At 48.7% G+C, this 14,988-nt stretch overlaps 5 protein-coding genes across 5 annotated transcripts; 4 read left to right on the top strand and 1 right to left on the bottom strand.

Annotated features, from left to right (window-relative positions):
* Nucleotides 1-2,209: 2,209 nt before the first annotated feature.
* EDB91DRAFT_1151795 (uncharacterized protein) lies at nt 2,210-5,154 on the top strand. Its single transcript, XM_041319447.1, has 12 exons — nt 2,210-2,631; nt 2,690-2,701; nt 2,774-2,836; nt 2,887-2,915; nt 2,970-3,091; nt 3,144-3,174; nt 3,227-3,257; nt 3,314-3,412; nt 3,461-3,615; nt 3,669-3,746; nt 3,795-4,028; nt 4,084-5,154. Exons 1-12 carry the CDS (start codon nt 2,408-2,410, stop codon nt 4,947-4,949), a joined length of 1,944 nt encoding a protein of 647 aa, XP_041173897.1. The 5' UTR covers nt 2,210-2,407; the 3' UTR covers nt 4,950-5,154.
* Nucleotides 5,155-6,037: 883 nt separating this feature from the next.
* EDB91DRAFT_673334 (uncharacterized protein) lies at nt 6,038-6,916 on the top strand. Its single transcript, XM_041328051.1, has 4 exons — nt 6,038-6,163; nt 6,227-6,342; nt 6,423-6,719; nt 6,770-6,916. The coding sequence occupies exons 2-4, from the start codon at nt 6,254-6,256 to the stop codon at nt 6,864-6,866; spliced, it is 483 nt and encodes a 160-aa protein (XP_041173896.1). The 5' UTR covers nt 6,038-6,163; nt 6,227-6,253; the 3' UTR covers nt 6,867-6,916.
* A 622-nt stretch (nt 6,917-7,538) lies between these two features.
* Nucleotides 7,539-10,888, top strand: EDB91DRAFT_673229 (uncharacterized protein). The gene is made up of 4 exons (XM_041328050.1): nt 7,539-7,903; nt 7,957-8,250; nt 8,306-10,449; nt 10,511-10,888. The coding sequence occupies exons 1-4, from the start codon at nt 7,832-7,834 to the stop codon at nt 10,635-10,637; spliced, it is 2,637 nt and encodes an 878-aa protein (XP_041173895.1). The 5' UTR covers nt 7,539-7,831; the 3' UTR covers nt 10,638-10,888.
* Nucleotides 10,889-11,139: 251 nt separating this feature from the next.
* Nucleotides 11,140-12,406, bottom strand: EDB91DRAFT_1238757 (uncharacterized protein; the record flags this gene model as incomplete). Its single annotated transcript, XM_041321764.1, has 6 exons — nt 11,140-11,394; nt 11,462-11,586; nt 11,663-11,865; nt 11,920-11,987; nt 12,043-12,107; nt 12,160-12,406. The coding sequence occupies 6 exons, from the start codon at nt 12,404-12,406 to the stop codon at nt 11,140-11,142; spliced, it is 963 nt and encodes a 320-aa protein (XP_041173894.1).
* Nucleotides 12,319-14,912, top strand: EDB91DRAFT_1151752 (uncharacterized protein). Its single transcript, XM_041319446.1, has 13 exons — nt 12,319-12,636; nt 12,706-12,762; nt 12,820-12,895; nt 12,941-13,208; nt 13,263-13,281; nt 13,333-13,421; nt 13,471-13,554; nt 13,602-13,643; nt 13,698-13,718; nt 13,782-14,023; nt 14,074-14,268; nt 14,327-14,418; nt 14,473-14,912. The coding sequence occupies exons 1-13, from the start codon at nt 12,566-12,568 to the stop codon at nt 14,750-14,752; spliced, it is 1,536 nt and encodes a 511-aa protein (XP_041173893.1). The 5' UTR covers nt 12,319-12,565; the 3' UTR covers nt 14,753-14,912.
* The last annotated feature ends 76 nt before the right edge of the window (nt 14,913-14,988 follow it).

Raw genomic sequence — 14,988 nt, 5'->3', positions numbered from 1 at the left:
TGGCATGCTTCGATGCGAGATACTTGATATCCGCAGGTGAGCGCAATGATGTCACGGCGCCCAACCAGTTGTATGAGTGTTCCGTGGCACCAGAATCCACCATCAAATCTCCGAAAGTTCCATCGGTGTGTCTTTTCTCTGAATCGTTTTCATATCGATCATGAGATTTTATCCCGGTTTGGCTATGTCCTCAGACATGTCATGTTTGACGCTGAGTGATATCACTGCGACGAGAAGGAAGTTTAACTTCTTGCACTGCCTATCGACCGGTTTGAGACCGCTTCCTCTTCACCCGGGCCTGTCCGGGTCACGCTGCTCAAGCTGGTCAGTCTTTCTTCTTCACTTCTTAGAATACGGCCGCTTATCGGTGTGTATGTTGTAACTAGATATACATACATGGCTGTCGAGTGCTGCCCGGGCCTAACATGCCGAAGATAACATCTAAGCAAAAAGCATACAGACCATCGGAATGTCGGTTCACGAAACACGTTCCAATCTTGATCATCGATTACGCACATTTCGGTTGCGCTATTCCGGAGAAACAGCTGGCAGATTGAACCGACAAGTTATAGCATGAACCCATTCTCGTCATGTTACAGCCACCAGACTGCCAAGATCAGACTACCAAGTTTGAATGACTCCTTACCCCCGCCTGATGAATATTCTCCGCAATGTGTCCCCCTTATCCTATTCGAGTGATATAGAAGGTCAGGTTCCGGAGATATCCAAATTTCTTGAAGTCCTTCTGCAGGTCAAACGATGCAAACACTCGGTGTCAGCCGATCAGTGTTCCGTTGTTCGAGTCGATTCATGGACGTAACGTGTTGCTCGCGCACTTATCAATCATCAAGTCTAATGCACTGGCAATTATCACCATCGAGGCGAGTAGAATGTCAACACTATCACAATAACAAGGTCCAAAATCAAAGCAATTTGTAAGTAGTCAAGACTGTCGTCCCTTAACCGTTACGCTAAAAGGCAGTGATAATGAAAGCTCACGCTTCATTATCTCGGACAGCATTTATGCTGATTATGGGAACTCAGGTAAGCCAACGGGCTTACACAATTGCTCTCATGTGGGCAGTGGCAGGAAAGGTGTGTACTCCCTGATAGAGCAGACTATCGCTGACATACTGCCCATGCTCTCGCCCCAACCCCCCTATGTTGCCTTGTGTAACGAGTTGGCTTCCTTTTGAACCTGAATCCATGTCCTACCAGACGGTCGCTGTTATAGCTCCCCGTACCTCGGGGTATCCTTCCATATAATGCAGAGTTTCTTGCCGTTTGACCTTTTCCTGACAATCCATGGCGCGTTGTAGGTTGCCATTTCTTCCTCTAGAGTATGGGACCACTCTTCGATCCATCTACATGTGGCAGCTTTGTCGTTCGCGTGCCAATCTGCTCCGTTTACTATGGAGGTCAGCAACCAAAAGACCAACCTTTGACGCATCCCTGCGGAGGAACTGCTTCCCCTGGACCTAATGCTTCAAGTATTGAACTACGAGGCGATACGGGATAGAAGTGACGTCGGATCATGCCGAGCTCCGTCTCGACGCGCTGAGATTAAGTGTCCGTGATGTGATGGGAGCACCGTAATCGATTCGCTGTAAAGACTACCGTATTTCACCCTGCACGGCACCGCAGTGTCCAATCAAATCGCATCACTATGTAGTCAGGGTGCAGCACTGCCCGGCGGACAAGCCCGAATCGTCGCCTGAGACGAGTCAGTTCAGCAATAGAGCGTTTTTGCTAAATCCCTCGGCCAATTAGCTTGCGCGCACGTAAGCAAAATTTCCTTTCCCGTCTGATAAAATTCTTAGCAAAAACACTCTAAATGCTGAACCTGAGTATGACCCTGGCTGGACGTTTCTTGTCACTGAATACGCTGAAGCTCAACAGCTCACGTAATGCGCCCATGAAACAGCAGTGACCTTGCCTCTGCCCATCAATCTTTCTTTTCTGAAGCTAGATTGCTTTGCGCCATTAGAGTGTTTTTGCCAAGTATGATATGAAGGCCCTCAGTTCTTAGCAAAAACCACTCTATTACCACCACAGTGGCTAATTACATCCATCTGAGTCGCAGAAAGGTATTACCTGCGCCAATAGATTGCCTATCGTATACTGTAACTTAGTCGCTAAGTTTTATGTGCTTATCGTCTGATTGAATCTTATAAAGTTATTTCTGTTCTTATTCGCGAATTGGGTTGTGCTCCTGTGTACTTGTGGATTATAATAATAAAATATTAGGCACCGGGCTGTATTATGGTTACAACCTTAGCGTTGGACAGAACTTTGTTAATAGACAACACACGCCAGCCTCGTTGCAAACAAAATTGGCCAGCTGCGCCGCTGCGGTCCCTTTCGACTTCAACTTCTTCTCTGTACCATTTCATAGTTTGTACCAACGATGCCGCCCAACTTGAAGCAGAGACTCGCCGCTCTTTCACTTGCACCATCTTCTCCAACCCCTCCTCTTGGATCATCTTCAGGTCATTCTCCACTTAGTCGAAGGAAGATATTCAATCCTCCATGGAAGCGAAACCTCAATGCTACGGGAGATGAGCCCGACGCAAGGGATAAGGTGCAGGAGGTTATGGGCAAGGTCATTTTCCAGGCTGGCGTTGATTTTGAGTGAGTGCAATACATGGCTAGATGCTGTCAAGCTATTCATAGTTCGGTTCCTTCTTAGGACTAGGCCCATGTAAGTTCCAGTACTGCCTTGGGTCTTGGTTTGACGGAAACGCTCCAATTAACGGCTAACGTCGGGTGACAGGGTCATTCTGAGTGCCTCGGCGTTACCTGATCCGCATGAGGTCTCCTATGATCTCCTCTTGCAGTACGTGTCTGTGCAGAACGCAACCAGTTATTATCCTCACCCCGTGTCAGGCGAATTTTATCCTACCTCGACCTCTTTGGTTTGTCTCTAGTGCCATCACTGTCTGCTTGTCTCACCTCCTTGTTTTCTCTAGTTGAATCCGATTATACTTTAGTGTTCTTCGCAGCAGGTGGTCGCTACGCTCCCAACTGGAGCTGGGTTTGGAAGGCATACCGAAGCCTGAGTAGGAAGTACCGCAAGAATTTGAAGCGCCTGGTCAGGGATACTTCACTTACTCATGATGCAAGCAACTGAATGTTCAGCGCAGCTCATTGTACACTCTTCTTTTTTTTCCAAAAGTAGGTGAAATTATCCATTCAGTCATGCCTTCCTTTTACGTGCGCTCCACAGTGCTTTTCTCGTTGGCAGGTGCTATCGTCAGGTCTTTCAGTTTTGCTGTCCTGGTTTCTTATCGCGCTGACTCACATTGTTACCCAGCCCAAAATTCTTTCGCAAAATAGTCTACGTCGACACTCTGTCAGAACTTGCAACCCAGGTTCCGTTGACGCAAATTGACATTCCACCTGCTGTGTACAAGTAAGCATGCTTTAGCCTGTTTGAACACGTCCGATAACACATCTACAGAGAGAATATGAAACTGGAGCAGCAAATCGTACTACCGAGCCCTGTTCGCTCTAGCGTCTTTGGAGTACCCCTGGAAGAACTTATGGGCCATGACGGTGAAAAGGGTAGCATTCCGCGAGTTCTAAAAGACGCTATCCAGGATCTTCTGAGCTCTGGTGGGCGTCAAGGATGTTTGCTTCGGCTGCCTGAACTCATCAAACATACATAGGACTGAACGAGGAAGGACTTTTCAGGCGCTCGCCGAGCTCTGTGCTGCTCAAACAGGTTCAACAGGCCTATGATAGAGGTATTTTTCTACTTTGACGCTGAATTGCGTAGTTTGACACTCGACCAGGCCAAGTCGTTTCCCTCCAAAGCTTCGACGATCCTCATCTCGCAGCTGTGCTATTAAAGAAGTATCTCCGCGACCTTCCCAACCCCCCATTCTCAGAATCTCTCTATCCCGATATACGTCGATGTCCGACACCATCGAATGACCCCGCCGACATCACAGCTACGGCATATATCCGCGACACACTTCTACCGCAACTTATGCCATGCATGTACATCCTATTGAGCAATATATTTCGTGAGCCTCGCTGTCCTTTGACATACCAGAAAATATGCACTAAACGCCGATTTAGACCTGATGCACGAAGTTTCTCTACGATCAAGTGTAAATCGCATGGACGCACACAATCTTGCTATCGTGATCTGTCCCAATCTCGTCAAAAGCTCGAACCCCCTGCAAGATGTAATGATATGTTCTGTACCAAGCGGACCGTCGATGTCCAGTATACCTTCCACTAGTGCAACGCCCACGCCAGCGGTACTGACGCCCCCCACCGACTCTTCAAACGGCGGTACTACGCTGGGATCTATCGTCAAGCTCTGTATCCAGCGCTATTATGAAATATTTGACGAGGTCCATGATCGCTCGGAGGCGGTGCCCCCATCTACTCGAAGGTCAACTTCCCCACCATCATCGGAAGATTCATCAGGCTCACTGCCCAAGCAGGCACGACCAATGAGTTTACGGAGCGACGACGAGGAGATTGATGATGCGGTATTGGTCATGCCGATTGGACCCGGTGGGTCGGGGATTGCTTCTACGAATGAGAATTTGGCCAGCGTATGGGGCGGTGGTGGTGCAGATACAAATGCACATGCCGTCCCATACCAGCCGCGGCGGCGAAAGGTTCCCGGAAGCGCTGGCGGCAATGGAAACGGGGGCAATGAAAGTGGGGTACGCTCAATTAGTGACGATAACCACAACAGTGCAGGGCGCCGAAATCGAAGTAAAGCGCGTTCGACCCTCAGCATAGAGCGTGCAGGGAGTGTGCTTGGTTCAGGGAAAGGCTCGATATCCATTGGTCGTGGGACGCTTCGCAAGGCTAGTGGTTCGGGGGTAGAAGCAACGGGAATCACTGCTGGCGGGTTTTTCACTGCACCCTCTCCTCCCTCGATGCCTCCAATTTCTAGTCCAAACGAGCGTCAAGCATGGGTATAATAAAGATGGATGTTCGATAGAGGTTTATGAGGTTCGTTACGGATGTTTTGCCGTCCGTTATCTATTCACTGGCTCTACTTATGAATCTGATCCGGGAGTGTTCGTTCTCTGGTTTAATATATATCTCATACTCCCAATATCATACGTGTACATGTAGGATAGTCTTGCAGTTCCAAATTGTACTGTCTGATGGGTTTCAACCAAACTACTAGTCGGCAAGACTTCAGGTAATGGTCTCTCCATGCTAAGCATATGCATGTTCCGCTCAGCGAGTGCTACATACGTAATGAGCAGGTGGGATTGATACCTCTTCCATAAGAACTCCCGCGACTGATTGATCATATATCATACAACAGTCGGCCTTGGCTGCAATACGGGCCGTATGATGATGACATAGGGTCAACCTGAGAACTAGTGCCAGGACTCAGGCCTCAGTCGACAGGGCCAACGACAATTGATAACCCTTCATACTACCCTTCAGTACTCAGTACTAGTGTTGCAGTTGTCGTTGTCCTTGGCAGAGGCTTGGCCTGGCAAATTGAAACTGAAATGGCAGTACGGGCGCTTAAACTGTACAGTTACAGTTACAACCTCGGTAGTTTCCGATTATGTGATAATCGGAATTCTAATTTCCTTTTGTCTGTCTCACTCTTTTCCTCCCTTTCATGACCTGACTGTCTCGCTGTTCTTCTTCCCCTTCATGTTCATGTACATGATGCGCACCCTCTACGCCCGAGTCTCTGGCTTGTGTTCATGATCAGCCTCGAGTCGGAAGCACGAGGGAGTGGCAAGGCAAGCCCTCTTATCGGCTTCCTCTGATTATTTCGCAGCGAGGCACCGATCCAGATAGGCAAATGCCTCATGGCAGTCGCCGTTTCACTCACCGTCCAGGATTGCGCCAAAGCTATCTCAGCATCCATGCGATATTGTTTCATATTTGACTTGATGTTCGACGATGCCTATTGCCACTTGTATCGAAGCTTAACCCGCCTCACACACATAACAAAGACACAAACACATAACAATTGTTATTATCACGAACCATATGATACCCATGAACCAAGGGTCAAGTGGCTCTGTCTTTTGCATACGAGGACTGTTCGCCTCGATACGTCGGGCGTGGTTTTTCGGTGCATTCGCGCGTCCGCGTGCGGCATTGCCCTCCTTGACCCGCCAATGCAGACATTGATAAGCTCATATCATTGACCAGATCAGTGCATACACACACAAACGCGCATACCCTGCAGTCATCATTGACGAGTGCATACCCCACGCAGAAATGCGCATACCACGCAGCCATATACATGATGCGTTGCTCACGGGACAAGTCATGGTCAAAGCATACGAGGATGACCTTGCGGGAGTCTAGCGGTGCTTCCGTGCTTTGCGCGGTGTGACTCAAGTCTCCCTGAGCTTTTGAACTATTACATGGACCTATGACCGGGACATGAACTTATAACCTATGATTCACAGACTGTTGCCATATCCAAAGCTCTGTCGTGATGTCAAGCTGCTATTGCATGCTGTCGATCTGACGAGGCTAGCTTCGAGTCAGATCTCACGTTACCCTGAGTTTTTTTCGGGTGTATGTGGATCTCTGTGTGCTCGCATGCAGCGAAGTGGAAGCCTGTCGGGAAAATATCCTGCCGATTTTCGGTGGCGGAAGTTTAATAAAATTCGTCCTTCCATTGGGAGAGTATCATCACTGTTTCACGGTGATTGTTATATAACGTACATGTTGCTTATGGGGCCTTCATGGTTTGCGTGGTCGTAAGTTGCTATTCATTTGTACCGTACATTGACGCTCATAGACTTCGCAGGGGCACTTTGATGGCGGTTCTTTCCGTCAACACGAGGCAGATCCCATGGCTTGTGCCTGGATCCGCCGTCTTCAACTGGAGCCCTCGGGCCTGTTGATGATTATCGCATAATTTTTTGCTTCTTCCCTTCTTCGTGAAGGATGTTCGTCCTGGACTACGTTTTCGTGGGTTGGATCGAACAAATATAGGTCTCATGGTCATACTATTCCTTGATCCATTTCTTTGTATGTATATACGACTCCATATCCATCCCCCCGAATCCTCGCCTGTCTACATGCTGCATGTTCTGTCGAGCTAGTTGTACAGTCTGTACTACGTTTGCTTTTATATTTGATAGCACAGCCATATGTGGTTGACTTTGCGTGTGAATTGCGAGCAGACGTCTCTTTTCGACATCGTTCATCAAATTGCTCACGATTCAACATCTCATCGGACTTCCATCGAACGGTGCACGCTACAAACTGTAGCCTTGGCGAGTAACATGCTGTGGTGCTCGTTCTCTGATACCCTTAGCTGATAGCCACCTTGATCGAAGGCGGATCCAGTACTCCATAGCCTTGTGCAGCGCCTTGCAACATGCACTTTCTAGATGTGTCGAAGAACGTTTTGAGCAGTTCGTAAAAGACAGGGAACTCAGGAGGTGTACTTTGCGAGAAGGTTCAACTGTGAACCTACCATCGATTGGAACCTCGAAAGATTTGTACGTGTTCCGTCCCTCTACTTGTTCACCGATCATGCTCAGCATCTTCAGCGAGGGGGGCTTGGGACTCTTCGACGATTTATGTGTTGCGACTTCGCATCTTTGAACACAAGAAATAACGCATATCTCAAGCTGTAAGTACTATGCTGGGACATATCGTTTATTTATAGAGTTCGGATCTGCACCTCAGCCTGCCCCAGCTCTCTACTGGATGTGTGGCGCTCGCGCCTATCAAGCGCCCGCTCTGCTAGACTATCATGCTTCTATATACGATAACATTCTGTTTTGAACAGTTTGGATACATCCAAGGTTGCCGTGTACACGAGGTGAGCGGCGCTTGAGTTTCTTGTTTCTTCCCCACTATGTTGTGTCGATATCATTTCCAAGGTCGCTGTCGCTACGGTGCGAAATGCAAGTTTATCCACGAAATTCAGGTAATCTTTCGGTCAGAAATTCTGGGTAATGTACTGAAGCTTGTCATTATTAGGGTGGCACATCAGCGTGCACTCAGCACGTTGAAGGTACCGAGTTGAGTCCTAATCTCAACCGCCCATCCAACCACAAGGGTCGTCGTCAGCACAACGACCAGAAAAATGCTGGTCAGCCCAGGGCAGCTAAGCCACAAGTGCAGCGCACTATCTCTCAAAGGCCTCCCTCGGAAAATTTCGGCCATGCGTCTGTTGGGCCATCCCGAGGTTCCAAGAGTGGCGAAGTGTGTCACGCTTGGAAGGCCGGGACGTGCACAAAAGGCGCCAAATGCCGGTTTCCGCATAATATCGAAGTACGTGAATCTTTCGGGGGCCTTTGTCCTTTGTATTTAGCTTGGCGACTATCAGGCGCCCGTTGAAGTAGATGTTCATCGCGAACAAGCTGAAACAGAGCCAAAGTCAGCCGCGCAGACTCGTGCGACCGAGATTGCTAAAGAAGCCGCTGCGAAGACGGTCCAGAGCATTGTGCTTGGGTCCATCGTAACGTTCGGCGCGGGCCTTGAATTATCTCACCTGATCACCGGATTCGAGTGCTGTACCTTGCATATTGCAAATCTGCCTCCCAACGTGCAAGAAGACGACATCAATGCGCTGTTCGTAGACCACGGCCTTGACCGAGGACGCTTCCACCTTGCCAGCGCCAAGCCGATGCCCAGTGGTGGAAAGCTGAGCGCTGAAATTATCACAGACGCTGAGTCCGCACAGACACTCTCGCTTGACCTCGATGGCCTTGAATTTCGGGACGAATTTCTGACTATCGAAGTATCAGACTACAACAGTCCCGGCAGTATGTGCGCGGCAACTGAACGTGACAGCGATGTCCTTACAATATCCTGGCGTGCCCCTTTCGTGCGCTATGTCGCAGAATACCCTGTTACGGTCAATGCTAGTGCAAAGGCGCGGGAACTGAACCGCCGTATGTGCTCTGGGCGCCGGGTCATAGTTGAGGTGAACACCATGCCACCTGGGCGCTTCGTCCGAAGTTTCCATGACAACTCAGTCAAGATCAGTTATCTTTCGCCAACTGTCACTGACGTAGAAGTTAGAGCATTCTCTGGCTCAGATGTTGTCAGGCGTCTCCCGGTGAAGGACTCGGTTTCCAGTGAAGATGTCGGTCATATTACTACCACATTACAGGATGATATCGAGTGCATCTCTCCTGGAACACTGAGATCGCTAGAGCCTATGCTGCCGACTCCAAGCCCTGAAGGGATCGTTCTAGTTCGTGCGCGGTTTTCATCTTGGGATGACGTGCACACGATGCATACCCGTCTCCTTAACCATCGCATCGGGAACGTGTCTTTCCGGTTCCGCCTCTCCAATCCCACACAACACTCAATTACAATCTCTGCTGAGCAGTTCCGCGCACAAAAATCTTTGTGGGATGCCTTGATCGATGGTATCAAGGACAAAGACGCGTGTATGCTGCACATTCATGAGCAGGGCGCCGTTGTCCGGATGCGCTTGTCTGGCTCAAAGAAAGAGGCTATAGGCGCACTTAAAGTTAGAGCGGAAAGCCTGATTGCAGGTGAGAAGGTGGAAGGGTGGCACGTGACACTTGGATATCCGCACAACAAATTCGCGCGCTCAGTTTTTGATAACACGGGCGCGTTCTTCCGTGCGGATTGGAGACGACGAGTTTTGAGAGTTTATGGAGAGCCAAAAGCTGTTGAACAGGCTCGTGAGCTGATCAAGTCCAAGCTGGACCAGCTCTCGTCCATGGAGTATACCAAAGTACTCGCAAAGCAGTCCATTCGATTTTTCGTTGAACATGGAGTCCCGGAGCTGAAGGAAACCTTTGGAGAAGACAACGTCAAATTCGTTGTATCTGCACGAAGGATCACAATTTCTGGTGGCGACGAAGCTCGACACGCTCTCGAGCGCTTGATCCAAGACTCGCTCAGTGGATCCCAGATCCTCAGGCCAGACCTATCAGGACAGCAGTCCTGCCCCATATGCTATGACAACATATCTTCCCCACTTCGCCTTGGCTGTGGGCACGTCTACTGTGCTGCATGCATGCGTCATTTCTTGACATCCGCTTTGGACTCGGATCAGTTTCCGCTCGTCTGCATGGGTAATGAGTCCCAGTGTAAAGTCCCCATTCCCATTCCCACTATCCAGAAATTCCTCCCTCCAACTTCCTTCAACCACCTACTGGAAGTAGCATTCAACGCGCATATATCTCGGCGTCCACAGGAATTCAAATATTGCAAGACGCCAGACTGTAATCAGATCTACCGTTCCACCGACCCCAGCACTACGACTGTTGGCCAGTGTCCGTCGTGTTTCTCAAATATCTGCACATCGTGCCACGAGAACGTCCACGACGGCATGAGCTGTGCCGAGTACAAGCGAACTGGACGCCTTGCTGAGGAGGAGCGACAAACTGAGGCATGGATCGCAGCTCAGGGCGGGCGCGTGAAGAGATGCCCGTCCTGTCAAGTGCTGATTGAGAAAGTGAAGGGCTGCAACCACATGACTTGCATAGTGTAAGTTATCCTGAACGCACTCCACCACTTTTTTGCATTTAATTGATTCGCTCGGGTACAGGTGCCACAATCATATTTGCTGGCAATGCACTGGCGTCTTTACAGCTGACACCATCTACGTCCATATGCGCAATGATCATGGCACGATCTACGACGAAAACCAGGGCTGGCGTTGCACCATCATGTAGCATGGAGGGCATGTTTCTAGTTAAGATCCTCATCACACAGGACGAGTTTGTTCCCTATTTGACATGTCCCCCATTGTAATTTGGGCGGTCTGTTCAAGTGAAGGCCTCAGATTACACTATGTAGAGGGTGTAAGCGTCTTAAATATGTTGGGGATGGGCGCCCCGCAGCACCGAGATCTTGATCTGGCGTCTCTGCTTTTTGTGAGTGGGCAACCGGTCGCAGGTGATTTGGCTCGGACTGGCGCAGCTCTTCCATGACAGATTTGCATTAGATGATGAACTGATTGTACATCTATCGGGTATACAAGTGACAGTGCACTGTGTGATAATTGTGCTATGTCGATGGTAAAAAAGAGTGATTGGTGGCAAAATTGATGCCACAAAAACGAAGGTGTTTCAGAAGATGAGCAAATTAGAGATGGTCAGAGAAGGAAAAAAATTACTTGCGCTTTCCGGCAACAATCCAATCTCTCCATGCCAAGAACATCATCAGTCCAAACGCTTATGACTCTGTATTCAGCGATCCTGGTTGAGTCCAATCCAAGGGGTCGACTATGGGCTGCATGGTACCGAGGTTCGTGACATTGCTCACGACCGCATTTCGTATTTTCGCAGCCACATTTGTGTAGTTTGTGCCGAACTGCTGTGGGTATAAATATGCCACCCGATATGCCACAGAGGCAAGGGCAGCGGAGGACGCTGCATCAGGGAAGGAAGGACCTCCAGTGATATAGTCCGGGACCAAAGTTTCTGATGTCTGCGTCAAGAGAATGATGTTAGTCATGAAGGGGTAATCACAAAGGTAGAGTTCAACTCAGCCTTACCAGGGCAGCAAACTCGCCGTCCACAATTTCCTTTACCCATGAGGTGAGATCAACAATCTGAGAGGCCATCTCTGAACAGTGCTCAGTCGTCTGAATTGTCGCAGTAACACGTAGTATGCCAAGTGCTGCCTATGCATTACCTGCATCAATGTCGTGCGATCGTAAGCTTATTTCGTCTGTGTGGACCACGGATGTACTCACCGGTTCCCAAGATACCTTCATCTATCCACTCTTTAGTGTCGTCGGAGTAAATATGTCCCCAGAGTTTTCCAGTTGGGCCGTCCAGAATCAGAGCATCACGGTACAAGCGACATTGATCGTATGCTATCTGGAGGAGAGTTGCATTGGTGGTGACTGCGCCAAAGTAGGCAATGAAGGGGAACCCCATGTAGACGTCATCTGCCCTGTCCAGGCATGTTGAGCAGTTTCAAACATAATGCAGACGGCAGACATCGAACCAATATCGGCGTGAGTCAACGCGGTGGGAAATAACTCCAGTAGAGGTACGAGGAGCTACGTTGAGTATCTAGAAGCATAAGCAGTGGTAAGACCAAGAAGCAAGAAGCAGTTGCAGAACACACAAAGTCTAGTTGGGCATCAGCCGCGTTCCACCAGTAGTCGTGCCGAGATGAATCAGTAAAGCTGCCTGTCTCGGGAGCTGAAACTTGAATTTTCCGGCACCAAAAAGTGACGTCTGCCAAGCAAAACTGCAAAACCAGCGGAAGCACCGTCCAACGCAGCACCATCCTGCGCATCACCGATTTGTTGGCTGAGGCGACCATCAGAACTTTGCCTTACAGCAGCGCCGTAAGTCAGTTGCAGACTTGAAAGGGGAAATTGTTCATCAGAAACAAAAGGGAAAAATCCAGAGACAGAGTATTCTGGGTCATCGAATTCGAGCATGCCGCCCGCTGCGGTTCCTTGTTCACAGCTAAACTTCTGCATGAGCCAACGGATCTCAGTTGAACTTGCACAATTCCACGTTTTAACCGCATCAAAACCGCATGTTGAAAACCGCTCTAATCTCACGAGGCCGGCCTAAGTACAGCCCAAAGCTCGGCGTGGACCCCTCAACATCCTGAACGGGACTTTACGGTACATGCAATGACTTCTCAATCTGAACACTCGTCTCGACCGTTGGCACCATCTACGATACGAAGGAAAAGAAGTACAGCGTTAGTGAACCACCTATTGCAGTATTCACTCTTAGCACCCTGTTAAGAGATCAATGCCCTCTAATCCAGCCAAGTGAATCACTCTCATCTTCAGAAAACACTTCCAGGACCTTTTCAGGATGATGAGTAAGTTTATGGGTCCACACAAACACTTTATTCTGATCTAGCATATACATATTGTAGACTGTCTGGACTCACCACCGGTTGGACCAGGATACGACATCCGGAATATGGCTCTTACTACTTTCACGAGGAGATGGTGAGTTATAACGTGCATCACTTGGCATGCTAACCCAAAATGCAGAGAGTTTGCAGCACTGTAAAGCATGAAATGAGCGCCCTATGTAGCGCTATCACTCGACTATTTCACGATTTGAAGGAAAGCGCTCCTCCTGATGCCGACTCCGACATAACTCTCGTTCTGGACAAATTTTTCGTCGGCACAGACCAAAAACTCACATTCGGGTATTATTTTGTTTCTCATACCCATAAGCGAGTCTTTTGGTTGGAGGATTTCGACCTTCCTTGCTTGTCAGAAGAATGTGACGGATCTATGGGGTCGACTTCCGGATGTAAGAATGTTCAGTTCATACTCGAGCATGTATACGAATGATCATGTCTTGTAGGTGTTGAAGCACAGTACTGGTGCGTCACCGACAACGTGCCAAATAATTTCAAGTTCGTGACTTCGCACAGGAAGCATTGCGAGCTCTTTCCGAATACACTCAACGTCACAGAAGTTGTCATCCGTGAACTCAAGAGTATCTTAGTCCAAGCATCTGCAGGTAATTATGCCACTTGGTGTCAGATACTGTCACTGACAACTCGAAACAGATCGCGTCACTTCAAAATTCTCGACATCGCCCTATGCTGCAGAAAACCTCTCAACTATGTTAGAACTTGTGAATAATATCGAGCGTACGTGACTCAATTCCACTCATTTGTCAACGCTCAACTCCTTGAAGCTCAAGGTAAGAGTAAGGATGGGCGCTCAGCATGGACAATAGGTACGATTTTTCATATTTTTTTGGCTCCCTGTATTGACTCACGACATCCTGTAGCCAAATTCATGGTTCTATATTGTTCGTATCCGATTTGCTGGGATCAACTGTTCTGTTGACTTCTCGCCGCCGTTCATGGATCAGATATCGGCATATTGCGGAGTTCATATGGCCAAAATGACGACTTTTTCGACATCGACTACTCTGAGCCAAATTCAGAACCTTACCAGCGCTCGATGTTGATGGCACTATTGTCTCCATTAATGCTAAAGTCCACGGAAGTCTACGCAGAAGAATTACACAGTTTTCGAGACAATTTCTCACTTTCGGGGTGGAGGGGGTTTGTGCGCAAGGTCGATATCAGCATCCGCGATTCCAATTTGCTGGTATGATTCACAGAGGCGCTACTGTTTTACGCAGCTCATCTATATAACAGGCAACTGTCCTGCTCAGCACGAACGTTGGCTTTTTGGCAATTGGAAGTGTAGATGCAAGCAGTGCTGATAGTTCAAGGTCAGGGGCGCAGATTGTCATATACTGCTCCGTCATCTGCAGCATTGGGAGTATCATCATTGGTCTCGTTATTTTCAAGCAATACCGCGCAAAGGGTGCTGATACTCCTGTGAAAGCGGTAAGAATTTGACACTACTTTCTTATTAGACTACTAATACTTATTACAAATGATACAGGTCACAATCTTGAAGCGCATCTTCCGCGAACAATATGGTCTAGAGAGGCTGGCTGTTATCTGCAGCCTGCCGTATATCTTGCTGATGTGGAGGTGAGATTGTTTGTCTCTAGTTCGTCTATATCTGGTAGTCATCCCACTCGCTAGCCTTATTTTTTTCTCGATCGCATTTTGCGAGATGTGTTTCGCAAAGACAGATGTGAAGGCTCGCGTGCCCGTCGCAGTTGCAGTCTCCTTGGTTTTATTGTTCGTGTTTGGGTCTATGTTCACCGCTGGACCGCCGAACAAAGAGAAGGTCGTGGATCCCTCCAAAGTCTCGAGGTGGAGAAGAGTGGGTCGGCAAATCACAGGGTTCGTTCCGTCTGTGTGCAAGCGATTGTGGAAGCGGGACGATCCAATGGAGTACGACATCCAGGGTGGTGCGTGAGATAGAGATAGGTCGCTGGACGTTTTGATTCTCCTTGTTCTGGACGATCCGTTGTGCATATGACTATGTAATTATCACGAAGCATTTTGAATCCCCTCTAGCTATTTACACTGTTGTATACGCCCCTTGGATAATATCACTGCGCACCGTCATTCACATTCAGATATATGGAGAGTTATTTTAATAGGGATGCCTGATGATTCTGCCTGCCACGGGGACGGTCCAAAGAGTTCGTC

Source organism: Suillus paluster (genome assembly GCF_016628075.1).
Source record: "Suillus paluster strain FC165 chromosome Unknown EDB91scaffold_58, whole genome shotgun sequence".
Lineage (NCBI taxonomy): Eukaryota > Fungi > Basidiomycota > Agaricomycetes > Boletales > Suillaceae > Suillus > Suillus paluster.
This window is presented reverse-complemented; position numbering and strand designations above follow the sequence as displayed.

Coding starts and splice junctions, on each gene's coding strand:
- EDB91DRAFT_1151795 (XM_041319447.1), top strand. CDS start 2,408: ATGCCGCCCAACTTGAAGCAGAGACTCGCCGCTCTTTCACTTGCACCA. Junction 2,916..2,969: donor ATCCTACCTCGACCTCTTTG/GTTTGTCTCTAG, acceptor TGTTTTCTCTAG/TTGAATCCGATTATACTTTA. Junction 3,258..3,313: donor TTGGCAGGTGCTATCGTCAG/GTCTTTCAGTTT, acceptor ATTGTTACCCAG/CCCAAAATTCTTTCGCAAAA.
- EDB91DRAFT_673334 (XM_041328051.1), top strand. CDS start 6,254: ATGATGCGTTGCTCACGGGACAAGTCATGGTCAAAGCATACGAGGATG. Junction 6,343..6,422: donor GCTTCCGTGCTTTGCGCGGT/GTGACTCAAGTC, acceptor TATGATTCACAG/ACTGTTGCCATATCCAAAGC. Junction 6,720..6,769: donor CCTTCATGGTTTGCGTGGTC/GTAAGTTGCTAT, acceptor TAGACTTCGCAG/GGGCACTTTGATGGCGGTTC.
- EDB91DRAFT_673229 (XM_041328050.1), top strand. CDS start 7,832: ATGTTGTGTCGATATCATTTCCAAGGTCGCTGTCGCTACGGTGCGAAA. Junction 7,904..7,956: donor AGTTTATCCACGAAATTCAG/GTAATCTTTCGG, acceptor TGTCATTATTAG/GGTGGCACATCAGCGTGCAC. Junction 10,450..10,510: donor AACCACATGACTTGCATAGT/GTAAGTTATCCT, acceptor GCTCGGGTACAG/GTGCCACAATCATATTTGCT.
- EDB91DRAFT_1151752 (XM_041319446.1), top strand. CDS start 12,566: ATGACTTCTCAATCTGAACACTCGTCTCGACCGTTGGCACCATCTACG. Junction 12,763..12,819: donor GGACCTTTTCAGGATGATGA/GTAAGTTTATGG, acceptor TACATATTGTAG/ACTGTCTGGACTCACCACCG. Junction 14,024..14,073: donor TCCGCGATTCCAATTTGCTG/GTATGATTCACA, acceptor TCTATATAACAG/GCAACTGTCCTGCTCAGCAC.